This window comes from Symsagittifera roscoffensis, chromosome 5 (genome assembly GCF_963678635.1).
Source record: "Symsagittifera roscoffensis chromosome 5, txSymRosc1.1, whole genome shotgun sequence".
Classification (NCBI taxonomy): Eukaryota; Metazoa; Xenacoelomorpha; order Acoela; family Convolutidae; genus Symsagittifera; species Symsagittifera roscoffensis.
The window spans coordinates 6,643,742-6,671,280 of NC_087066.1; the positions used below are offsets into that span (position 1 = coordinate 6,643,742).

At 33.5% G+C, this 27,539-nt stretch overlaps 1 protein-coding gene across 1 annotated transcript in view; it reads right to left on the bottom strand.

The window, feature by feature from the left end:
* Positions 1 to 27,539, bottom strand: part of LOC134846579 (uncharacterized) — a 52,877-nt gene that overhangs the window by 1,105 nt on the left and 24,233 nt on the right. Inside the window, exon 2 of the mRNA XM_063863962.1 lies at positions 9,999 to 11,190. Coding sequence (XP_063720032.1) covers positions 9,999 to 11,184 — 1,186 coding nt within the window. The 5' untranslated portion in view covers positions 11,185 to 11,190. The remainder of the gene's footprint in view (positions 1 to 9,998; positions 11,191 to 27,539) is intronic.

Below are 27,539 nucleotides of genomic sequence, written 5' to 3' on the forward strand. Positions count from 1 at the left end.
TTTAGCCGCTCAAAACTGGAATCGTTTGACATTTGATTCAAAAAACAGATCATAGTTGGAAACACAAGCACTATCTGGCTATAATTGTATATATACGTTATGTAATTGGGCTTTTTTTCCTTTTCAATCAAACTTGATACTTTGGGAACTTCGCCGACAACATATATGACACTGCTTCCCCGGTCACACAATAGAGATACGACCTCGACTTCAAATAACGGTGCCAACTCAAGCTCTGAGACCCATAATCGAGGAGATGGGCTGGAAAAAAAAACGGTCAGTCATCAGTATTTGATGGTATACTGAAATCATTTCCTAGATGCCTCATAAAAAATTCAATGAACTTGTCATCCTTGTTTTTTGGTTGAAAGAATTTTTTTTCTGAGAATGAGAGAAGTTCTATTTTTTGGTTGTAAACTTATGTATGTGATTGACCTTGTTTTCACAGAATAATAAAGGTCACCAAAATTTGTTCAAATTTTTATAGTTTTTAAAATGTGAGATGGTAATAGTTGATACATTTGTAGTCCGTATGCAAAAATTACACCAGAACATGGAGGTAATAGCGAAACGCAATAAACCGTCCTTCATCTAAAGCAACCAATATTTTATTATGTGCAGTCAGGGGCGGATCTAGGATTTTCTCGAGGGGGGGGGGCGGATTTTCAAAAAAAAAATTCGAAAATTTCGACGACCTTTTTTGTAGGTCGACCAAATTGATTTTTCGAGCTCTCCCAAAGCCCTGTTTTGCCCCTGTTTTGGCTAAATTTTCTGCGCCGCAGGCAAATTTTTGTAAAAACAGTCAAAAAAGCCGTTTTGGGCACTTTTTGAAAATTTTTGACAAAAAAATCGCTTTATTTTTGGCGCGCGCTCCCCCTCAAAGTTAGTATATTTTGGCGCCTAAGGCGCCTTTAGAAAAATTTTAGGGTCCGTCGGCCAAAAATGGATTTCTGAAAAAGTATCAACGGGGGGACCCTATGGGTCGGTAGGGGGTCGAATCCCTAAGAAGGGAAGGTAGATCCGCCCCCTCCCGCCCCCCCTAAATCCGCCCCTTAAAATAACATACAAAATGAATCTTTTGGAACAAGCTAGATTTGAAAATAACGCATCAAGGGTTTAGTCTTTAGAACATATACGAATAACAAAATGCATCATAGACATAATCATAGACATCAATACATTTGAGTTTGACTTCAAAATTTTTTTTGAGTGTATTTGTGTATGTGTGTGTACCAAAAAACTCCAAGCAAAATATCACAAAAGTTTTTGTATATGCAGATGAATACGAGGAGCGTAATGGATGACCATTTTTAATTTGATCAAATAATTGTGGAGAAAAATGGCTAGATTTGGAACTCAGTGACTTCTATAAGATCATTTCATTAGACCGATAGAAAAAATTAAGTGCATCGTTATCGGCTAATTAAATTATTTTCACATTGAAGTAAGGCTCCTTCAAAACTCACGTCAAAAATCCCCTCAAAAGACTCCCTGAAGATCTAATGCACTGAAACTAGACCAACCATTTTGGACTTTGAAAATTTGGAAAATTTTTGCAACGTTTGGTTAAATAGGGGTCTTGTTGACGATAGTTCACGACGATACTTTAAAGTTTTCAGCATAGTTTCAGCATAGGTTACAGTTTTCGGCATAGTTTCAGCTGGATTGAGAACTGTTTTAAAAAATAGGATCATCTAATAAAACAGTTTTTAAGTCAAATTATATCAAATCTTATCGTGTTTTGAAGTTTTTTGAAAAAACTTTCATTTTTTTTGGTAAAAGTTTTAAATTTTTGCCCATATTATCCTTGACTTACCTTGAACCAAAAAAAACATAAGACTTTCATTACACAATCTACACGTAATACTCACTAATTACATAAAGCGTGCTGAGATTTTTGCGAAAAATCTAGACATTTCTACACAAAATCCAAAAAATACCGTTTTTCTTACCATTTTCTTAGCATGACTCTGAAAACTTACCATTCCCTATCTTAATACATTGGGAAACCTATTCCCTATCTTAAAACATGGTAAGATCGGGCGCCAATTTTTTTTTTTCTGAAACTAACCATCTGAAACCTTACCATCTTAATTAGGAAACTTATTTCCTATCTTAATATATTAGGAATCCTGTTCCCTATCCTAATGAGTTCTTAATTGCCTAAATTGAATTTCTTATACACAAGGAAATCTATGAGCAACACTTGAGAAATTCGTGCGCCAAAAAAAAACGTACCATCTGAAACTTACCATCTGAAACCTGCTATCTTAATACATTGGGAAACCTATTCCCTATCTTAATACATTGGGAAATCTATAGCCTAAATTGAAACATAGGGTGCTGACCAGATGCTCTATAGCCTATGTTACAACATGATGATGATGATTGGCTTTACCACTCTTTCTTGAACACAAGGGTGGTAGAAGGCTCACAAAGCCTCACAGAATAAAACAGTTTTCAGGGTTCGTTTAAACAGCGTAAAATCAATAATATCTGTTAAGAGAACAGGCAGTGAGTTCCAAATAACAGCTCCTTGGTAGGCAATGCTCTTTTTGGTAAATTCTGTTCTGCATTTCGGAAGGATAAACTTTTGTCTGCACGAAGGGTTGACAGAAGCAGAATTCTTTTTGAAAAGATTGTATAAATAATCGGCACAGTTCCAATTGTGAAACACGCGAAACATGAAGCAGCATATTTTGAACCTAATTCTTTGGTAAACTGGGAGCCAGTGCAATTTCTTCAGTAACTCGTTTGTTGATGCTGTTCTCCTCGTTTCACCTAAAACAAACCTGGCGGCAGCGTTTTGAACTTTCTGTAGTTTAATAAGTAAAATTTTATTCACTTTCATATATAACGCATTGCAATAGTCAAGCCTTGACAGAATATAGCTAGTAACAAACATTTTTCTTTGCTCTAAAGTCAGAAAACGTCGAATGGAATATAATTTGCGCAATTCTAGATAACATAACTTGCAACAATGGTTTATTTGCTTCTCAAAGGACATGTTGTAATCAAGGTAGAACCCCAAAAGTTTGGTAAAGCATTTAGGAACCTTTTCTTATTGAAACTTTTCACTGGCTTTAAATAATCGTGATGCAGTAGTCTACCGAAAAACACTACTTCTGTTTTTCCATCGTTTTTATTAAGACTTAAGTGCAATTGGGTGCATAATTTTTCAATGTTTTCTAGTTTGTGGTTATTTTGCATGAGATTAATCTCCAAAAACAGTTGAGAATCATCGGCATAAAAGTGGTACGTAATGTTGCTATCAATAAGGTAATCAAGAAGAGGTTGTAAATAAAGGATGAATAAAATCGGCCCCAAAACAGAGCCTTGTGGGACTCCAGTTTCGACCTGAATTTTGTCTGACAGACTACTATTTACCAAAACTTGTACAAAGCGGTTACTAAGATAAGTTTCTAAGAATTGTTCAACTGTGTGCGCAATACCAATTTTGTTTTCAAGAATCTTTAATAACAATGAATGGTCAATTGTATCAAACGCAGCAGAAAAATCCATTTGAACATCGTAAAAACACTTTTCCGAAACAATTGTAGAATATATATAAAGAAAACAGAGCAAGAGACCACTCTCTGTTGAATAACCTTTACGGTAAGCCGACCGAAATTGAGGCCAAAGCCGATTTGAGGTTACATGTTCACTCATCTGTGAAAGTACAAGCTTTTCAGTAATTTTTGACAATGCTGACAAATTAGTAATCGGGCGATAACTTGACATAGTTTCTTGGCTTAAGCCATGTTTTAGAAGTGGTCTGATGACTCCTTGTTTAAAAACATCAGGAAAAACGCCAGATAACAGAATGCAATTAAAAAGATCTGTAAAAAATTGTATATTCTCGGCAGTAAAATCTTTTAAGAACCGAGTAGGAATAATGTCCACAGGTGACTCTGAGGTCCGTAAATCATCTAATACGTCGAGTAGATCTATTGGAAAAATACTAGCGAACTCAGACCATACGACTAGATCATTTGAGGCTACTATTAGTTTTTGGCAGTTCATCAACTATGTCGTTTACCTTTTTCTTAAAGAAAATGTTGAACCTGTTTGCTAGGTCGAAAGTAGATGAGTTCACAGGAAGTGTATCATTCGTGTGATTCATCAGTTCATTAAGGCAATAAAAAATCATTTTCGAGCTCTTAGAAGAAAAATTGAGAGAATAGAAATCATTACGTTTTATCGAAAGTACAGATCTGTAGTAAGCGACTTGTGCTCGGTACGCTTCACGGTTTTCCGGGGTGTCATGTTTCCTAATTTCGCGTTCCAACTTTCGTTTTTTCCTTTTTTCCCTTTCGCATTCGGCATCGTAGTAACGGGGTTTACCATCACGACTGATCTTCTTTTTAACAGTTACAATTTCACTTCTTTTCAGGACAGATGCATCATGAAAGGTATTAAATAACGAGTTAACACTCATTGAAGGACAGTTTGATTGTAAAATAAAATCAGACTTAGCAATTGCAGAAGTCTCAGTTAAAATAGAATTAAAAATAGAAACACGATCAGCTTGATCCCAAAGCCATTTCGCTTTTAAATTGACGTTGGAGGGTGCACTAGTAACTGCAGAAGAATTAATAATCAATGTAACACAGTAATGGTCTGAAGCTAGTGTTCTGTCGAGTGCGTCAAAATTTGTAACCCTGTGTTTGAAGAATATCAAATCTAGTTCATTGCCACCAACGTGAGTAAGGCCAGAACTGTATCGATAAAAACCCATTTCCTCCATACTAGATAAAACATGGCTGTCAGCACCCCCGGCTGAACTGCTCCCACATATACTACTTTGGCCATTTTGGCCAATTTGGGACAATTAACACGCGATGTTTTTCGCGCTAATAACGCGTAAGCGGAGAATTAATCCGTCTTAGAAGTCGTTCCATATTGGTTGAAAGAAGTTTATTTGTCATAGTCGATTTGTTACAAGGAGCGAAGTTTATCCTTTTGTACTTTATATGGGGTGTGGGGAGATGATTTTCATAAAAAATTTCAAAATTTAGAAATTTTTTCATTTTTTTTTCATTTAATTTTTTGAGTTTATTACTGCTTACTGCTCCATAAACCTCAAAAGGTAGTCGGAACATTCAAGGATTCGCCCTGATACGAGCAGTCTTGTTTTGTTATGATATCAACTATTTAGGGAAAAGTATGCTTACGCCTTAAACAAGACAGCATTTGGAATAGCTTTACTTCCTCCTGAAGCATCAGAGCAAAAACATCTCAACAGGACAACATAAACCAAACTAAAAGTGCAGGGCAATGGATTGTTTGATCATATTTATCTCAATCAGAACCTAAATAGTGCGAAAAAAATCAAACTTCGTTTCAAAATCCGCTTCTTTTCTGTGTCCGCGAAGGAATTTTGAAATTCTTTCGCTTACATGCTTGCAGCAGCTTTTGAGCTTTTGTTTGTAGATGTTATGTTTCGTGTTTATTTTAAATTTGTAAGAAGGGGTATCATTCGGCATTAAAAAAACGAAAATTTGGTTTGGAAACTAATACTTCCTCCTAAAAAGTTCAGTTTCCCATTTTTTGGATACAAAACTTCGCGACTAAAAATCTCCATCAACAATATGTTCCGACGTTATTTTTGTTTCAAGACTTGGAAAGTAGTTTTTTTTTGAAAAACTTGACTTTTGGAATTCTATCGATATATCTGCCAAAATATGGAATTCTGCAAAGCGTCAATGTTTTTTTTCCTTTCGGCAATTTCAAATGTAAATGAAATTCGTTATGTAGTGTGCAAGTTTACCAACTCTGATGTTTTAAATTATATTTTTTATTCTGTTCGTAAAATGCTTTTGCGTCTTTCAAAAAACGGGGCGTGCAAACTTTGAAATTAGCAATAATGTAGAACAAAATTTATTACGACAATTTTTGTTTTCGGCTCAACTGTCGTCTACCCAAACTTAAGCGGAATAGTAGTCGCTCGTTAAAAATATTTTGATTGCTTTTTAAATGCCAGTGATTGAATTTGTTGGCATATTTCTTCAAATTAAAGATCATTCGAGAATTTTTCTTAAATCAATATTTTCCACAGTGTTAGTGGCTTCTGCCTCATTTTTTTGTAAAATGACGAACAAATATTCATACTGAGGATATTTTTTTCAGGCTGTAACGAGTAGAATTTTCAAAATCGATAAATATGTTTGTAGATCTGTATTTGACTGGCAATGGTTCCAAGCATCAAAAAGAGACTTTTCATAGTTCAATCAAGACCCATAGCAAAACATGTTCTCAACTGTGTAGTTAATATTCAAAAATTCCATTTTTATCAGCCAACCTGCAAAACCTTTCATTTCATGCTGATCAAATCTCAGCCAATAGGAATCAAACAAACTATTACGCAGTTGAACCTCCAACGATGCAATCTCACAAAAAAAACATCTCTTTTTTATCATGAAACCCCATACAACAAACTAATTTAGCAACTAAAAGGTCACGGCCTGCAGCCAAATTTCTAACAAACTTGAAAGTTTTGTTACTCCGGCACTACATACAGTAAACTGCATAAAAAAATTAGCCAAATGACACAAACTGCTCAGATCACCGTGCATAGAATACTAATTTTATGCCACAAATCAAAAAATCAACAGAAAAAGACAACCAAAAAAACGCAGATATGTTAACCACATAATAATGATGTTAACCACATGATAAAAGAAGAAGCTCCTCGGACCATAATTGGAGCATAAAACTAAATCAAAAACTATCAATCACAAAGAAATTGCCATAACGTAAAACAAGTGATCGAAAAAATGAAACATCAACCATCATTTATTTCTCGGATGATCAGTTTCAAACAAGTTACACAAAATTAAAACTAAATTTACTGGCAAATTTTCAAGTTTTTCAATAACAATTATAGTGTGTGGTGGATTCATTCAGCAAGTATAGGTGCTGACCCCCATGTTGTAGGATAGGCTAAAGAGTACCCGGTCAGCACCCCATGTATTAAGATAGGGTATAGATTTCCCAGGTATTAAGATAGGCTAAAATTTTCAGAGTTTCAGATAATAGTATGGTAAGTTTTAGATGCTAGGCTTTTTTCGGCGTCCAATTAACAAAAATTATCGGCGCCCAATTTTACCGATGCTGCTATGTTTAAGACTTTAAAGGGAACGTTCAAAAAATCCTATGTTTTAAGATGTGATAGTTTTCTTGATGGTTTCAGAAGATAAGTTTCAGAAAAAAATCAAATTTTTACCAGTCAGATTTTCAGACTTGCTTTTTTGTTGCTTCGGAGTCAGAAAAAAAAATTTTTTCCAACTTTTTTTGGTGTTATTATTGGATTGTTGACTTAACCTCACTAGCCGGATAGGGCAACATGTTACATTTTTGCTATTGTTCACTCCATCTGGCTAGTCTTGACTACGGTAGTTTTTTATAGTGCAATTCAAATTATTCAATCTTTAGTGTCAGGGCCAAATAACTGGTCACGTTCAAAGAAATTTCTTACTTCGAAAGTGTTGTTTTTTGTCGCTCGATCTAGATTGTGAATGAGTCTTTTTTGAATTCAATTTCAATTACTGGACAGTGTTATTTTATGCGACGAGCGAGATATTTAATTTCTCTTAAGATACTTACTCGAGATACTAAGTGGGAACTTTAGAAAAGGACATGATACACAATTACGTTTAACCGATTGACTTAATAGAGAATCAGAGGAAAGTCGGCTCCTTCTCCGTTCCGAAATATGATTGGGCCTTTATTCCTTATATTTTTTTCTGACTTACTATGGGAAGCATTCAGGTTTTTTACGTATGCACCAAAGGCATTATTCGAAAAATTCAGGGTCAAGCTATTTCATTGACGCAAAACAAAACCATAGGCGAACTTAAGCTTGGCAAGGGTGTCGAAGTTATCTCAATGAGAGCTTCGGCCTCCCATCTCTCGAAAATTTCTACCTGATGGTACAAATACTAAAAGCCGGTTTGAGGTGATCGAATTATGCATCGACCGTATGGCTCGAACGATTTCTGATTATCGAATCAAGTTGTATAGGTCAACAAAACTGAAGGTCGAAAAATTGCGATACATAAGTCCACCAGGGTGGATACATGAGTCGGCAAATGTCAATCATGGTCGACCAGAGTCCATACACCAGTCGGCCAGAGTCGATACACGATTCGACAAGAGTCGTTACATGAGTCCACCAGGGTTGATGCATAAGCCGACCAGAGTCAATACATGAGTCTTAGTGGGGTCGTACTATTCTAATCATTAATGAAAAAAAAATCGCTGTGAAATATTATATGATAGGAAAGTCGAGAGACATCTCCCTCGATTTCTTTAGTATATTATTGTTTAGTTTTATTTTTCAAGATAGTAATATTTTTCATGATTGATTACACAAATTTAGACCCCACGTGAATGGATTCAAACTAAGAAAAGAGCTGCGCTTTTTTTTGTCAAAAATTGTTCACATAAACTCACTTTTTTCTTCGATAATCGAGGATCTGTCGATGTGTCGGTACTTTTGGTGAAAAATGGTCTGACGGCGTGTCGACTAATATAACTAATCGCGTTGTAGCTCGAGTCATGGCAGATATGAGGTTTTCACCGAACTGACAAAAAAGGGCTGCAATCAATTTTATACAGATATTGTAGCACATAAGATGTCTATTTAGTTTGACCCAAAATTTTAGCTTAAATATCAATTTCAACTGATTCTAAATCAATTTAAATCCAATTTTTTTAATTTAATTTTCTTATTATCACTTTTCCGGCTATCAAACAATAGAGAACATGGGAAATAAGACTTTAACTTATGCTGTTTAACTGACTTTTTGTGTTGATGATTGGCCTGAAAACAAAATATGCGCATAACTGATACGTAATTGTTCAGCATTTTTCTGTAATTATATGCCGTATGCTCATAAAATGCTGAAATCGAAAAGTATATTTGAAGAACACTAAGGCATAATTTTACCTTCAATTGTCCCGAGAACCCTTAAAGTTGCAAATTCCCTTAAATGCAGTAGTTTCTGGGAAAAAAATCCTCGCTTGGCTTTTGTGTTCTGTATATCGGATGAAGATGTTCCTTGAGTACAGGATTTTGCTAAATTTTCGAAAAAAAAAAAACAAATAAGAAAAATAATTCTAACCGAGTTTTTTGTCAATGAATTGGATTTTTTTTCCGACCGTTCAAATCCATTCTAAATCCATCAATGCATTTAAATGAGCTATCGCAAATTGACTTCGCACAGTGTATTTTCTGTAAAGATATAAATCGATATCAATCTCATTTTGTCAGTGCGGGTCTACTATTGGTGTTCGGTTTTCTTCTTCAAAGGGTATAATGACCGTGCCAAATTCCAAACCATTGTAACAATTTTCCAAAAACCAGATTTGTGTTGATTCTCCTGTTGAGCTTAGTTGATAGGCTTCCCAATCAGTGTAAATTTTCAAGTATTTATGGGTCAACTCTTCAAAAATTGCTATTTCAGAAGTCAGGGTCAAACAGTGTGTCACGATAAGGATCGAATCCAAATGATTGGATAGATGCAAGTACTTGGAAACAGTGTCTATACATATAGCTTTCATTTGACCAGCAGGCACTGTCACAATATCTGGCCCATCGCCTGCAAGATTGTGTGCAATTTTACCTTTCAAATCAGGTATGCCGACGAATGCAGAAAGAAGATTGTTGGTAAATTGAGACAGTTTTGACGTCGATCGGAGAATTTGAGTTAAGAATCGGAAGTCGCTATAATATTGTTTAAAATGATAGGAGTATATAGCGGACGTAAAACTGCATACGACAACTTCGTCTGTTAAACTGTTAAGCAAATCGTCAGACTTAATGGCGGACAACATCATCTCTTCGTCGAAAAGTATCAGCCCCTTTTTGATTTGACTAATTTTTTTAAGTTCTGTTCCTGCCACAACTTCGATTTTTAACGACCCCAGTTTTTGTCTAATCTGCGAGAGCAATATGCGAGGCTTCCCAAAAGATCCATCACAGACAATAACGGTACCTTTATCACCCAAAACAGTTTTTGCTAGTTTTGCCAAGTAAACCAACAACATCGTTTTCCCTGAACCTTTTGGGCCTTCTACTAGCAGACGCATCGGTTTCTTTTTTTTGTTTGCTAAGGCATCAAATACTTCTACTATTATTTCTAACTGTTCTTTGGTCCAAAGAATTACTTTTGTTTTTCCTCTTTTCGTGGGAACGTAGCTGGATTGCATGCACTTTTTCAGATGCTCCTTCGTAGTTTTAGGTAGCTTATCTCTGACGTCATCTAGCTGCTTCTCAGTCCACTCGTCTGCATCTTTCTTCTTAATTTGCATCGATTGCAAATCATTGGAAACTATTTTGTTATGTATCAGAGCAACTGCTCCTTCCATCGAACTAATTGCGACTAAGCGCGAAACGAGAGTTTCAAAGGGTTCTCCTAGCTGAACATCTGGAATTTTTGACATCTTTTGACACCAATTCTTCTGGAAGATGTCAAACTGTGGCTGCTGGAACACAATAACGTTTCCAAGTTTTTTGTACGAGTACCATGCCTGGTTTGTTTCAAGATCTTGGATATTCACGGAATCTGCCCGAAGATGGAAGAAAACAGCATGGATTGGAATGAAAGGCATTGCACTGCTTGAACTACACGGCTGATCAATATCCCGGTAACTTGACAGATGCCAAACAAAGTCAGTATGTTTGATCAGATCGGTCTGCAGTTTTTCTTTTTCTTTTATTTCATCCTGTCCACCCAAATCTTTGTTTTTCACACTGACAACGAAAACGCCTTTGGTAGGGTGTAGAATTATCATGTCAATTTCTACACAACCAATTTTCGATTTGAACAACTGATTATTGTCTAAGTTTGGAAGAATTATTATGCCATCATGGTCAGGTCCGAAACCATCAAGTATTTTTTTGTAGACTTTCAACTCGCCTTCATCTCCTTTCTGTATTCGCTCATAATGGTTTTTCAGTTTTTCACTTACCATTTCCGGGCTCAAAAACATTGCTGGAACTCGTGCTGTTGGGACTGAAGTAACTTTACCTTTCGTTTTCCAATCAGGGTATTGGCACCTCAACATTTCTCGCAGGTTTTGGTCGTCTCCGAAAGAAATTTCGTCGCCACCTGGCCACCGAATTTTCAATGTATCAAGTTCTTCGTGAAACTGTTTTTTCAAATTGGCAGTTTCCTCCATTTCAAACTAATGGAAAAATAACCAATTACTTATATAGTCAAATAACAGATAGAAAATTGTACATGCCGCTGATATTTGTGTCAGTTCTTTTGAATAAAACAAAAAAAAACACGAAGAAACGTATTGCGCGTGTAAAATAAACATATCAAAGCAAACTGTTTTTATTTGCAAAAGTTTCTCAATGACTACCATATTTTGAATCATAATCAACCTTCATAATTTTTTTTGAAATCTCATTGACACAAAACATGATTTAAAATGATTACTAGCAAGCCCATCTCCATTATTCAATAGTCAAAACTTAGTTGTTCTTTTGATCAAGCTAATCAAGCAGAAAAAAACTTGAACAATTTCAATTTAGGTCATACTGTAAATTGGTTTGATAAAATTTTACTTTTTAAGAACCAATCTCAATTTTATTTTTTAAGCAAGCTATCAAGAAAAGAATTTTGAAATGATTTTAGTTATATCATGAAACGATTTAGGCGGTGAAAAAATTAAGTTTATATATTGAAGTCATTTGAAAGGTGAAGCTTTTAAATATTTAAAGTGGTTTTTGAGAGCAAATCGGTCTACAAAAATCAAAGCTTTCACAAGTAACAAAACTTACAAGTTTTGAAAAATTTCAAGTTATTTCAGATTAAATCGGCTCGCATTTTTAATATTTTCTAAGCAAGTTAATCAAGCTATCAAAATTTGATAAGAGTCAAGTTGTTCCGTTAGCAAATTATTCAGGTTGTTCCATAGAGCGAATCAGAGGACGAAAAATTTTTCTTAGTAAGCTATTCAAGCGAAAAAATGTTAAATATATTCAAGTTCATTCATAGAACAGACTCATTCGCAAAAGATTCATTTTTCTATGCAAGCTATTGAGCGAAACACTTAGAAACATTTCAACTTATTTCATGGAGCGAATCAACCCGCAAAGAAATAAATTTTTCTAAGCAAGCTATTAGTGATATGAAACTTTCAGGCGAAGCAAATTTGATGACATGAAGTTAAAGTTTTTTTATAAAAGCCATTCAAGCGACGAAGCTTTGAAACAATTCAAGGCGATTTTTAGACCAGTCGTCTCACAAAAACTTTATATTTTTTCAAGCGACCTAATTGAGCGAGGAAACGTTGAAAACTTGAAGGTTGTTTTAAAGAGCAGATCAGTTGACGAAAATTTTTTAAGTAAGCTATTCAAGCGACGAAACTTTGAATATATTCAAGTTAATTCATAGAGCGAACTCGTTCGCAAAAGTTTCATGTTTTTCTTTGAAAGCTATTGAGCAAAAAAATTAGAAACATTTCAACTTATTTCATAGAGCGAATCAACCCGCAGCAAACGAGCTTTTCTATGAAACAAAATCTAGCTATGAAACTTTCAAACGAAGCAAATTGGATGGCGAATTGTTTAGGTATTTCTAATGAGGCCATTCTGACGAAATTTCAAAATATTCCAAGTTAATTTTTGGACCAACTCGGTCTTCTAAAAACTTTTCCTCGCAAGCTTTTTAATATGTGAGACAATATGTGAGACTTTGGAATTAACTCAAGTTATTTTATAAATCGAATCGGAAACCAATTTACTTGGATGGCGAAACTTTTTCTTCGAAGCCATTTTAGCGGTGAAATTTTTTAATTTTTTCTCTAATTCATAGAACGACCCGGCTCCTTTGAAAGTTTTTCTAGGAAAGCTAATAAAGCAACGAACAAATTCAGAGCGGTTTATAGCTTAGAATGCTTCGCAAAAAATTAAAATTTTTCCAGCGATTGACTGAAGCGATGACACTTCAAAAAAGCAAAAGTAGCTAGACTGCTTTGCAAGAAGTTCGAGTTGTTCAAAAGAGCTATTCAAAAAGAGCTTCAAAATCTGGAATATTCTTCGATACTCTTAAGCGTTGAGCCTATAGAAATTTCTTAAGCATTCCGCTCGACATCATTAAAACAATGCGTTCAGTCAAACATTGCAACCATAGCGCATTCCGTCTTTCTTTTAAAATATAAGATAAGATTACGCGTGCAATTAGCAGGCGTTATCAAATCGGAAAATAGAATTTTTTGGTTCAAAAACTTGTGTAACAGAACCATTTGAGTCAGATTTTATCTTGGTTTATAACGAAATCAATTTTCCTGTCATCTCCGGTACACTTTGACTGGAGGTAAAAAATATGCTCGTGACGGCAGTTGTCCTGTGATTGAATCTCAAGAAGACCTTTTTTCAAACGTGAAACTTCTCGGTTTAGTCAAAGTTTTCGGCCAAGAGATTTTCTGCATATGTTTTGTCAGCTTAATTGCCATATCTTGGATTTTTTGGTTGTACGCAATTTTCAGTTGCTTTGAGTGTTTTGACTATCTCCCGCTATTTGCAATTTAGGATAAGCGCTGACAAATTTTGTACTAGTATGGATTTGGTAATTTTTTTTGTTTTTATTTGCTTAAAAAACTCATTGGGCTTGGTAACCTAAAGTTGGGATAGTTTCAAAGAAAAATAATGTTTATGGTCATCTCCGGATCGCACGAAACGCTAAAAGTCTCAGAATACAATTTATAGTTCAAAAACAACAACATTGTTCTCGTTTCTATGGGATTTAACCCAAAAATTGTCAGCCCAGTTGCCGCTCAATAATTGTTTCTACCCATGGGAAAAGCGTGTATATGTAATCAAGTACTATGCTCTTCCCGAGGAAAACTTCGTACCAGAATGGTTTAATTTGTAGGAAGGGTTAATTTCAAGACATTCCCAATTTCTTGATAAATCAAGAATAAATATTTTTGATTGGGTAGTAAATAGGTGTAGACCGATTGCGGGGTTAATTTTTTTCAAATGTTTTTCTCGGAAAAAAAAAAGATTTCTCGGGGTTCTTGGTTTACGGAATATTTACGGTCGGTTCAATTTCCGTTGGTTTAAATTGAATTCAGAATTTCTAGTACTGTTGTCTATCGGCTTTACTATAATGAATTGATTATTTTTTGATTTTAGAGTTTTCTATTAAATTTGACGGTTTTCCAAGTCTGATTTTCTCTATTTTGATTTTAAATTTTTTTTTCGACTGAATGGTTTTGGCTTGTTTTATCGAATAATCTTTTTGGTTGAAGTTTTTTTGTTTCTTTACAATTTCGTCACTAATTTGCAAGAAATGGGCACAAATAATAGTCTTTTTTAAGATTACTCCACCTTCAAAGGCCTGCGAAAATATAAACATGGTCAATGTTTGATTCAGTGTTTAGAGTTTTTGTTTTTTTTCTCTCTCAGAGACTACCGAGCCAAATCTGAGATGTGGATTTTGATGGCAAAAATAGGTAGTGCTGATCCCTTCTACATCAGTCGCTATGTCCTCTAATTTAAAAAATTGTGGCATCAAAAAATGCCATTTTTAATAGTTTTGTATTTTTTGAAATTTTCCCCATTTGGCTCAGAATTTACCCTCTCATGTTTTAAATTAAGGGTTCAATCGAAAAAAATCAGAACGCAAAAATCCTCCCGGCGTAAGCGAATACGCTCCATTTTCAGTAGAAAAACTGCTTATTTCTCGGAAATCTCAAATTTTTTGGGTTCTCGATCTTTTTTTTGGAAACTTTGTTACTTTTATCAAAAACTTCCCTGCTGAATCTATTAATCTGCAGTACAGAAAAAAGTAGTCGCCTAAAGAAAAGTCAAGCTTTTGAAACTTTGATCTTTTTTGGAAATTTTTGATTGTTCTCGAAAGGTTAACCCTTCCCGTATCAATATTGATGGTTGAATTGGATTAACAGATTTCAGAACATTTTGCTGGATAAGCTGGTATGCCCTTTTTTATTTAGAAAAGGTATAGCCTTCAGAAAAAATGTTTTTTGTACCCTTTTTTGGATTTTTTTAGACTTTTTTCAAAAACTACTCTGCCAAATCTGAGATTGGGAGTTCAGTCGAAAAAACAGATGACGAGAGTTTTAAGCCGAATTTATGATTTTTTTCGATTTTGCGGTTTTGAGTATTTGTGTCGCAAGTGTTTAAAGTTCAGTTTCGCTTTTGAGTTGATTTTTTTTAATTTTCAAAAGTCAATGATTTTGATTTTGGACGAGTATTCTGCAAAATTATTATCAGTTCAGATATCGTTGTGATGTTTTTTTGGCGTAATTTTTTTCAAAATCTCAGATTAATTTTTGGACTTAACTGGTCTCTTTTTTTGTCTGTCAGCTTACACAGCTATTTTTATGCAGTATTTGAAAGGGTCCGAAGCTCTGCTTTGCCTTTGAGCTAGAAAATGTGAACTGAAAGGTTTGTTCATTTTTTTTCATACAGATTTTTAGTCAAAAATTTCATCTGCTTGAAATGTTAAAATTAGCCAATGAGTTTCAACCACATTAGTGTGATTTCAAAATAACGACAATTGATATGTTTTGTTTAAGATATGTTTGATATGTTTGTATTTAAGACCCAAAATGTTTTTGTGCTAAGCAGGATATTTTTCGCCATTTTAAAGATTCAAAAAACAGATTTTTGGTTGGAATTACTTTTGATCTCTTTTTTAAGAAAAACAGAGCCAGACTTGTGGAGTTTGCTTGCTTTTAATTTATAAAATACAAAATGATATTGAATCACCGACACTAGGGTCCTCACTGCAGCGGAGTTTCATGGGTATCAGTCTAAAATTTTTTTGTTTCCTAGTTTGTCTCACAGATTTTTAAAAAAGTCGATTAAAATCGTTGAAAAATGAATGATAATATTACACTTTTTAGGCAAATTGTAATATGACCGATAATTTTCAAATTGTTTTTTTTTTCACTGAAAACAAAATAACCTTTTTAAAATTGATTTGCAACTTCAATCACATTTGTATAATTTTAAGTTTTTTTTGTTTTGTTTGGAGGATGGGTGTGTGCGGTGGAGAGGGATAAACAAGGGGGCTTGGCGGTATGGAGGGACATGATGAGTAGCGGACGCCCATTTATTAATATAGGCTATAGAGTATCCGGTCCGCACTCTCTGTATTAAGAAAGGGTATATATTTCCCATGTAATAATATATGTTATAGGATTCAGAGTTTTAGATGGTAATACAGTAAATTTCGAAAAAAAACTTTGATGTTCAAAAAAAATTTGACGCACGATTTTGCCGATAAAGCAATGTTTAAGATTCATGCAATGAGATTGGGAAAAAAGTTCTTAACAATAGGTTTCAGAGCTTCGGATGGTTAGTTTCAAATGGTAACAATTTTGTTGCAAAAATCACATGCAAAAAACTCACGTTAACCATTTTTTGTAAAAAAACTCGAAATAATTTTAGGTTGTTTTTGATTACAATAAACCGATACTATATCGTGGAAAACTTGAAAAAAAATCAGTAATTGGTTTCCTGTTAAGACAATAACAGAAAGCTTTTATTAAAAATGAGTTTTTTTCCATTTTTTTTTCAAAAATAGAAAAACTTTAAACTTGATCTAATTTAGGCTATGACGCGTGATATACAAAGTGTTATGAATACCAGAAACAATGCTCAGATCTGCTGAACCTATGCTTACACTTCCAAACTCTCGGAAAAACGGTGAAAATTATCAAGTTAAGTAAAGTGTTTCATATTAGACTCAGCGTCTATTCAATTTTTCCCATTTTACATCTTTATATGAAATCTTAACTAGATTTTCTTCCCGGTAAATAACCTTTTTGTTAAAAGACTCACTTCAAATGACCAATCATAGAAATACTAGTTGACATTTCTTGAGCAAACTATATGATTCAACTCTTACTCAGTTTTTTTGTCAATGACCAATCCAAATTTAAATAAAACTACAATTACTGTGAAGTTTTCTACGTTATTTATACTAAATTCAAAATTACTGATGAAAATAATTTTATTATTGCTAGAATAAACATTAAAATGGTTAAAACTTTTTAAAAAGTTTATTAGAGTGTAAATGGAATGAAACCAAAACTTCTTCCTAACTGATCACTATCTCTCTTCTTGCTTCTACATCATAGTTTATCATGGAATTTCCGTAGAGACTTTTTAGGTTTGTTTCTATTTTCTGTTTTATATAATTTCTCGCTTTTGATCTCATTTTGAATGAATTTTAGGCAGCACCGGGGAATTTTTGTTAAAAAGTAGTATCGAACAATAATTTGATTGCTCAGATAAATTTAGAAATGCAACTGTCTAAATATTGGTATGTGTTTTGAACATGCTAACCTTAAGCACAGATCAACTTTCTTTCCAGTAATTACTGTAAGATTTTTTAGCCAACACAATTTTTGCAAAATTCGACTATCAATTTTCTCGCAAAATAGTGTTGAAAACTGTTTTGCTCTGAAGTTTTGTCAGAAGTATCTCAAAAATGTTAAAGTGAGAGAGAATTGGAAACATTTGAAGCATTCAAAATGAGATACGTAAGCTGATGGTAGAATTTAGAAAACATACGTGTATTTCTAAGAAAAATCTTGTGAACGAAATTAGAACAAATTTGCTGGTTTTTAACTGAAAAATTTCGATGTTTTTTTTTCTACAGTAGAAGTTTCTAATAATTTAATTCACTGAAACCCAAGAAGAAATAAGCAACGAAACCCAGTTCTTAAATTATAAGCTACGTGAAAGCGTCCAAAAAACAATTTTTCTCAGAAAACGAAATCCAGCTATGAATTGTATCAATTGAGCAATTTTTGAAACTAAAGTAAAATTGTTTCAACAAAAGTTCCACAGTTCCGCCTAGTTTTTAAACTGAAATGAAACTGAAGCTAACCAGAGCAAAAAAAAACGAGTTTCAGAGTTTGTCTATTTCCAAGCAAAATCCTTAATGTTTTTTCCAAAAACTTTTTCACAACAACAGTAATTAAATTTTTTTGACTAAAATTAAGTAATTGTAGATCTTGAAAGCAGGTTTGTGATTTATGCTTCACCTTTTATCCTAAATAAAAACTCTTTTTGCTTGTTTTCAATAATGATGTGTATGATGTGTATGATGTGTATTCTGTTTGATCTGAAAACACATACAGAATTATATTCTAATTTTTTTTTTTTTTAATTTACCGCTTAAGTCGTTCTTATTTTCGGCTTGATCTATCAGTCTCAGATTGATTCCATTTTTCATTTGCGAAGATCCTGCCAAAAAATCGGAACAGATAGGCGTTTGCTCTTGTTTCCATCTTAACATTTAATTTTGATGATAATTTTTTGTGCAGAATTATGTATATTTTTTTTCTGGATGTGTCCATAGTCTATACAAATTTTCGTTTTTTTTCCATGTTTGCTATCAAAAACAGAGAAAAATTTCGATAAACAAACGACCATTTTTCTGCTTGAAAACGCGCTAATCTATAAACTGGTCCCAAGACAACCAGCTTCAAATTTAAAAAAAAATAGACAGGCAAACCGATTCAATTAGTCGTTGCTTTATAATCATCCAGTGATTTTTTACAATTTTTTTAAATACGTATTCCGTTATTAACTCATAAAATGTACTATAAATGAAATTTAACTCAACAGAATCTCTCTAAGCTTTCTAACAAATTAGTTATTTTTGTAGATTAAAGATTTTTGTATTGATTTCCTTTGAGACTTACACAATAATTTGATTCTGTGCTGCTCGAGTAGGTTTTATCACCAACCAGAACTTTGAAAAAAAAAACATAAAAGAACGATTATGAAATTTGTTGATACTATTTCACATTATTTACAAAAATAAATCAATTTTTATAAAAATTGTATGTCTTTTAAAATTTTTTCAAGCTACAATTTTTCTGTAAAATTTTTATTTATAGTAATTTCTCATAAGTTTGATATGTCTTTAATGTATATTTTAAAATTTACCGTTTATTGAAGTGTGCTTGGAAACAGCTGAGCCTGTTTTCCATCAACTTAATTAATATTATTCTGAAATATTTTTGTTTTCTCTTTCTTGAAACGAATGTTCAGTACCTTGATGCTATAAGTAGGAAAATTACAAATTGGACACCTCAAAAATCCACAATTCTTACGATTTTTTGATGTATTTTGAGTTGTGTAACCTCAATGATGACATCTCAATAAGTAAGGAAAAAAAGAACGTATGGGACATTTCGAAGTCTCATATTTTTTACAGACTTACCCCAATTTTGAGTAGAGTCAGAAAGGCAAAAAGTAAATACAAACAGTAATGCAATTTAATAAACTAATTGCTTGTAAGAAAAAAAACAAAAAAACAGAATAGTTTTTTGAAATAAAAACTAACCAATCAGAATGGACATAAGTTTTGATATAAACCAATCAAAATCAAAAATTTCTTATCTTGAAACTATTAGAAGTTTTGATATCAACCAAGGGGGGTTGCCTGGCTGACTATATGTCTTAAGATACGTTATAAGTTTCCAGTCAGCCATGCTATGTTTTATCGCTGGGTTTAGAAACTACAATGTATTAAGAAAGAGAATATAATTGGTAACGTTTCAGTGTAATGGTGAGAGAATGGTAAGAAAAATGGATTTTTTTTTTGGTTTTTCCCTAAATCTTTCGCAAAAATATCGGGGCTCGTTTTCTAATTGGAGAAAATTGTTGGTGTATTACTTGTAGAGTGTGTAATGCAGGTTTTTATTTTGTTTCAAGGTTCATGGTAAGTCAATGCTAAAAGTTTTTGCGCAAAAATTGAGAGTTTCTGTCAAAAAAAAAATAAAGTTTTTTCTAAAAACTACCAAAACACGATAATGAATTGTTTAGTAGGAGATTCTTACGCTTGACCTAGCTCAAATCTATTGAAATTTCAAAAAATCATTTGCTTCAAATAACAACACATTGCTTCAAATACTAATTCACAAAAGTCACAATAACCGTTCACACTAAAACAGTCGATTATCTTCTGTTCTTCAAATGTGAGAAGCTCTATTTTGCATTCTGGTTTTCATTCCTGGTAGAATGATTTGACCAAATTCTCAATTTTACGTGAAGCTTTACGTTTAGCTTCAAATGTCTCTCTATCGGTGTCAAGTTCCCATCTGGTGTGCAGTCCTATTGGCATATCTTGACATCTTGAAAATGGGTAAAGCTAAGCTAGCTTGCATCAATTCCAACGATCGATTTATATTTTTTGACGATTTTCTGAAGAACATCTCATGATCTACAGCTTTTCGGGTGAACACAATCGAAGGACCACCTGTCATGTCTTCTCTTATTTTTTCACTCGAATCTTTATCTTTTTTGCAAAAAAAAACATATTTTAAAATTGTAGATTTGTGTGGACATGTTTTGCTAGATTCCGAAGTGTACATCCAAGTTTCAACGTATCTTCCTCTTTGCTATGACGAAACCGATTTTTTTGTCGTGCTTCCAGAATTGAAACAACATCCTTGTTGTTGTACCCCTTCAAAAATTCTTTGCACAGTCATTTCGTTTTTCTGCAAAGTCTCTGTAAGTAATTTTAATTATCCATACCAGAAGAGTCCTGATTCGAATGTTTTTCAGTGCTTGTTACACATCAAGCCCGCTCTTTTTCAGCTTCTCATAGTCCTAAAGGTATCCTAAATGTCTTTGTCCAGGATTCTAAGTTTCCCGAAAAAGTTTCACACGCTGGCAATTCGAAAAAAAAATCAAATTTTTCTTGGTTATAAACCACTCATATCGGAAGTTTTCTTTGTTTTCGCTGGCTTTCTAGACTTTGAGAAAAGAGTTTAGAGTTGTTGCTCCTCTCAAAAAATTCTTGAGGGAAATGAAAACGTTCGTTTTTTGATAACTGATGTTTCTTGTTCTTTTTTATGAATCAGATAGGAGATTAAGTAGGATTTGATCAGACTCAAGTATTATCTGCTAATGGCACATCCAAAAACAATTAAATTCTTAACATATCTCTCCAGATATTCGTTCAAATCAATGAGCTGATTTTGCTGAATTCTCAAAAACTGGGTTGGCATATCTACTTCTTCCAAATCTTTATGGCATTCGTCTTCGCGCTCAAATTTTTTAGGTAAAAATTTTTCACCTCCTTCGCTCGCTTGCTCAAAGATTTTTTTCATTCGTTCATTGACAGCTGCTTCAATATCTTGGAAATTTTTATCATCTTCAGCTTAATTTTCTCAGCCCACGTAAGGAGGTTGTTTGCAAAATCAAAAACAAGTTTTGTGGATACTTAGTGTGCAAAAAATGTTCAACAATCAGCTTCGATAAATTAGAGACTGAAATTGGAGTTTTTTTCCAATCCAGTCTGTAGTTTGCGTCTTTCTTAGTTTTTCTGCAGGAACTGAAATCGATTCAAAATCGAAAATTGCTATTTAATTTAAAAAAAATTGATCTTCAGAAACAGAAAGAAATGATTTGCGAAACAGGGCATTGGGTAAATTTGTCGCACTCGATCCTTACTAGTAAGAGTATGCTTCTCGAAGTTCTCTGATCTGTTGAAGGAACTGCAACAACCGGTACACCGTAAAAACTTGAAGAAGCCGCCATTATCATTTGTGTGAATGATTTGACTCTTAAACCTCAGTAGTTTAACTGTTCTATCAAATCTTCCCATTCTTCGTCGAGCTAGTTCTCCTACATATTCTCCTTATTGAATATCAAAATCGTAAATAAAAATGTTTCTTCGCTCAATACTCTCGACAACAGGTAAGTCTTCATGCAAACTCCGCTAAAATTTTTAAGACCATGACCAGACTTTGTTATGAATTCTGTAAAATATCTAGAAGTCTGATAGTGGAGATCATTATTTCCATTCTTGAACCTAGACAATGCGCAAAAAAAAATGACCTCTGTATGGTTCCCTGTCTCCGTTAGATAAAAGATAGTTAACTTGCGTATGTCATAGAAAAAACTTAGGTAATAAAGAGTCCGGACATCCCATTGGAATGTTTTTGAGCAAAGCAGCCAACATTGTTTTGTTAGTAATCAACTTGAATCTCCATTTCGTATTTTGACATTACTGGGCACAATGTTCAACCATATCAAACTTTTCTACTTTCCTTGGATTGCTATTAAGTCTACTTCAGTACCCGGCAAATGGAATTTTTCAAACAAAGTATTGTTTTTATGGGGAAAAACTATCGATATTCACCGGTCTCAAAATTTTGAAGAACATAGAGCAATTTTAATTTTAGCGGCAGAATCGAGCTTGTTGAAGACTGAAGACTTTTTCAAATTTCTCGTAGATTATTTTAGTATCTAACGTGGGCTTTTGGAAATTAAATGTCTTATGTCTCCTATTATCCATCTCCGTATCCACCAGAACTTTTTAGAAATCACTTTATTACTCTTTCAATTTTTCTTCATCCCCCCTTCTTCCTCCACATTCTTAATCAAGTCAGCCAACGTATCACAAGGTTCCTGTTTCTTAGCTCCATGTTCCATCCTTCGATTTTGTTGAACAGAGTAGTAAATGGGAACTGTTGCTCACAAGAAGAACAAACCGTTGACTGCTTAGAAATTGGTTTGGCTTGCTTTTTGGCAACACTGTAGTCCATCCCTTCTTTGCTTTTCGTATGAAAAGGACAATTCGGAAACCTACATTTTTTTTCTTTTCACATGTATTGCGAAGTCTCGCAGCATCAGATTTCCTGTGTTCCTTACCACAGCTCTTGCACTTAATTTTCTCAGTTCAATTTAAAACAGGCTTTATCTAAAACGACGGAAACAATCAAACTGATTTCGCAAATGATCCAAAAATGATAAATTAAATTACCAATTGAATAATTGAAAAAACTTACTTACTTTTTCCTTTTCGCGAAAAAACAAACTGTAAAACTTAAAGTAAAATTCAATTGACTGTTTCTGATTTGGAAACATAATTAAAGATTTAATTCGATCAAATGAGCGTATTTGTACAAACAACGACGTCATCAACTACGCAAATAGCCTTTTATGGTCATGATGTCATCTCTTCTACTTAAATCAGGTCAACACTTACTCAAATTGCGTTTTATGTTAATGACATTATTCTTTAAACAGAAGGGACGTCATTGCTCACGTGACTTTACGTATATGGTAATGACCTCATGGCCTAGAAAATCTATGGTTTTATGACAAAAATTATGGAATTTTTCGAAAAATTTTCAACCAATAGGAGCTCAGCACTTTTAAGAAATTTCTTTAAAAATTATCAATTAAAAAACATTTCAATTTTCTCGATTTACTCTACAGGAACAACAGAAAAAAAACTTCATTTTTGAGCTATCCTCTGAAATTTAAATCAAAATCAAATAAATTGACTATCAATTCAAAATTTGCATTATTTCAATGATTATATACCAAAAATTCAATGAACTTGATGAAAAAATTTGGAGAAAACTCACTTGTTTTACTTTTTTCTCTTATCACGGCAATTTTTCTTATGTTCACGGCAAACATTTTTTGATCATTCGTTTTTGCGATTGCTTTTGTGTATACTTTTACTCATTTGGAAGACTTAGTTCCAATAAAGGCAAACTTTCTCTTATTAGGTACACCAACACAACATAAATGGTCTTTTCTTGGAATTGAAATCATCAATGGAACTTTGTTTCTGATTAAACACGACTTTTATGTAAAAGTTCCTTAAAAGAAAGCTAAAATCTGATTAGACACGGGTACAGACCAAAAAAAGAAAATCTTTTCAATTGGTCACACCTTCACAATTCAGTTGAAGGTAGCCCCGCTCTAAACTAAAAATGTTTTTTTTTTCCAATTTAATTACCAATAACTACCTCCTCTCGCAGCTCTAAATCATTAAGAATTCTTGTTTCTATTCAGTTTTTTTCTTCTTACCAACTTATTGTTTCAATTCATTTTCTCACTGCAAAACAGCAACGGTAGAATTTTCACTTGATCTAGTGCTTACCCAAGTGCGAAAATTACTCTCTGATTTATTTTTGGCACAATTGGCTAACCCAATTCAAGTCTGGCACATGGCGGAAGTGATGTGAAGGGGTTTCGATGAACATCATATGAAACCAACTTCACAGGAAGCCAACTTGCAAGCATCACAGAAAACCAACTTGCATCAATGCAATTGATGGAGGAAGTGTCTGAGTGTGTGGGAATGAGTTTTTTATTTTTGCAGCAAAAACCTGTGGTTATTTAATTTTGCAATTTCTTGTGTGTACAAAACTACTTATTTGGAAATTTTGATTTTTTAAAGTTTTCTCTGATTGAACAGACAAGCTGCGATAAAGAACATTTTTCGTGATTGGAAACATCAAATTGAAAAAAATGCCATAAACGGAGCCTTTTTTCTAATTAGATACGACTTTTCATCAGAATATCCCTAGAAGAAAGCTAAGTTCTGACTGAACACGACTAGTCCGTATACGGAAAATCTAATCTGATCGAATAACCCACATATTTGAAGATACCCTTACTCTTAAGTAAAAATCATTCTTTTTCCAACTCAACTACAGTCAACTAGCTCCTCTCTCAGCTCCAAGCCAGACATAATCCTTGTTTTCAATCAGTTTTTTCAACTTATTTCTCAGTATGATCTTCTCGGTTCAGAATAACGATCTTACTTACTCGTTTGATTTTTTTTACCAGAATTGAAGACAATCAAAGTGCTCGAGTCAGTCTCTGGGATTTTCTTGGCTCAAATGGACGACCCAATTCAAGTGTGGCAAATGATCGAGATCATGAGGAGAGACTTCAGTGAACGTCACCAGATGCAGGTTCCCATTACCGAGAGCCAATTGCCTTTTATGGTCATGACGTCATCTCTTCTACATAAACCAGGTCAACACCTACTCAAATTTTGTTATATGTTAAAGAAGTCATTCTTTAAACAGAAGGGACGTCATTGTTCAAGTGAATTTCCTTACATGGTAATGACGTCATCGCCTAGAAAATCTATGGTTTTATGACAAAAATTATGGAATTTTTTGAAAAAAATTCAACCAATATGAATTCAGCAGTTTATACAAAAAACTTTGATTGAAAAGTAATCATTCTTTGAAAATTATCAGTTAAAAAACATTTCAACTTTCTCGATTCACTCTACAGGAACAAGAGAAAAAATAACGTGTGATTTCCTTATTGATGAAAAGTATGTAGGTTCTTAACTGTTCAGAGTTTTTGGTTTTTTATGTTGTCCAAAATAGAGTTATACAACTAAGTAGAGGCCTATTTAGGGACACCTACTCAAGGAAGGAGTTTGTTTTTGAACCGAGTACTGAGTAGCAAAGCTCTAAACTTACTGCTGAGTTACACCCGACAATGAAAGAAAGTTTGTTGAATTTAGAAAGTTTGAAAATCATCAAAAAGTCTTTGGATAATACTTCAAAAAAATTTTTAACCCACACTCGATTCCCAAAACTGTCAAATTGTCCCAAATGTGTCAAAACATTTTAAGTGGTTTTCAAAGTTAAAATTCCTGATTGGTTAGATTTGGCAAAAAATTTCCAGAGAATCGCTGTAAGAAAAATTCTTCAACTTTGAGCTATCCTCTCAAATTTACATCAAAATCAAATAGTTTGACTATCAATTCAAAATTTGCATTATTTCAATGATTATAAACCAAAAATTCAACTGACTTGAGGAAAAAATTTTGAGAAAACTCACTTGTTTTACTTTTTTTCTCTTAGCACGGCAATATTTCTTATGTTAACAGCAAAGATTTTTTGATCATTAGTTTTTGCGATTGCTTTTGTGTATAATTTTACTCATTTGGAAGAATTAATTCCAATAAAGGCAAACTTTCTCTTATTGGGTACACCACAAAAATATAAATGGTCTTTTCTTGGAATTGGAAACATCAATGGAACTTTGTTTCTGATTAGACACGACTTTTATGTAAAAGTTCCTTAAAAGAAAGCTAAAATCTGATTAGACACGGGTACGGACCAAATAAATGAAATATCTTCTATTGGTGAAACCTTCACGTTTCAGTTGAAGGTAGCCCCGCTCTAAACTAAAAATCTTTTTTTTTCCAATTTAAGTACCAATAACTACCTCCTCTCGCAGCTCTAAATCATTAAGAATTCTTGTTTCTATTCGTTTTTATTCTTTTTACCAACTTATTGTTCCAATTCATTTGCTCAGTGCAAAACAGCAGCGGTAGATTTTTCACTTGATCTAGTGCTTACCCAAGTGCGAAAATTACTCTCTGACTTATTTTTGGCACAATTGGCTTACCCAATCCAAGTCTGGCACAAGGCGGAAGTGATGTGAAGGGTTTCGATGAACATCATATGAAACCAACTTCACAGGAAACCAACTTGCGAGCATCACAGAAAACCAACTTGCATCAATGCAAATGATGGAGGAAGTGTCTATGTGTGTGGCGATGAATTTTTTATTTTTGCAGCAAAAACCTGTGGTTATTTAATTTTGCAATTTCTTGTGTGTACAACTTACCTATTTTGGAAGTTTTGATTCTTTCAAAGTTTTCTCTGAGTGAATACGACAAGCTGCGATAAAGAACATTTTTCGTGATTGGAAACATCAAATTGAAAAAAATGCCATAAGTGGAGCCTTTTTGTCTAATTAGATAAGACTTTTTATCAGAATATCCCTAGAAGAAAGCTAAGTTCTCACTGAACACGACTAGTCCGTATACGGAAAATCTAATCTGATCGAATAACCCACACATTTGAAAATACCCTTTCACTTAAGTAAAAATCATTCTTTTTCTAACTCAACTACAGTCAACTAGCTCCTCTCTCAGCTCCAAGCCAGACATAGTCCTTGTTTTCAATCAGTTTTTTCATCTTATTTCTTAGTATGAACTTCTCGGTTCAGAATAACGATCTTACTTACTCCTTTGATTTTTTACCAGAACTGAATACAATCAAGGTGCTCGAGTCAGTCTCTGGGATTTTCTTGGCTCAAATGGACGACCCAATTCAAGTGTGGCAAATGATCGAGATAAGTAAAACTTAAAGTAAAATTCAATTGACTGTTTCTGATTTGGAAACATAATTAAAGATTTAATTCGATCAAATGAGCGTATTTGTACAAACAACGACGTCATCAACTACGCAAATAGCCTTTTATGGTCATGATGTCATCTCTTCTACTTAAATCAGGTCAACACTTACTCAAATTGCGTTTTATGTTAATGACATTATTCTTTAAACAGAAGGGACGTCATTGCTCACGTGACTTTACGTATATGGTAATGACGTCATGGCCTAGAAAATCTATGGTTTTATGACAAAAATTATGGAATTTTTCGAAAAATTTTCAACCAATAGGAGCTCAGCACTTTTAAGAAATTTCTTTAAAAATTATCAATTAAAAAACATTTCAATTTTCTCGATTTACTCTACAGGAACAACAGAAAAAAAACTTCATTTTTGAGCTATCCTCTGAAATTTAAATCAAAATCAAATAAATTGACTATCAATTCAAAATTTGCATTATTTCAATGATTATATACCAAAAATTCAATTGACTTGATGAAAAAATTTGGAGAAAACTCACTTGTTTTACTTTTTTCTCTTATCACGGCAATTTTTCTTATGTTCACGGCAAACAT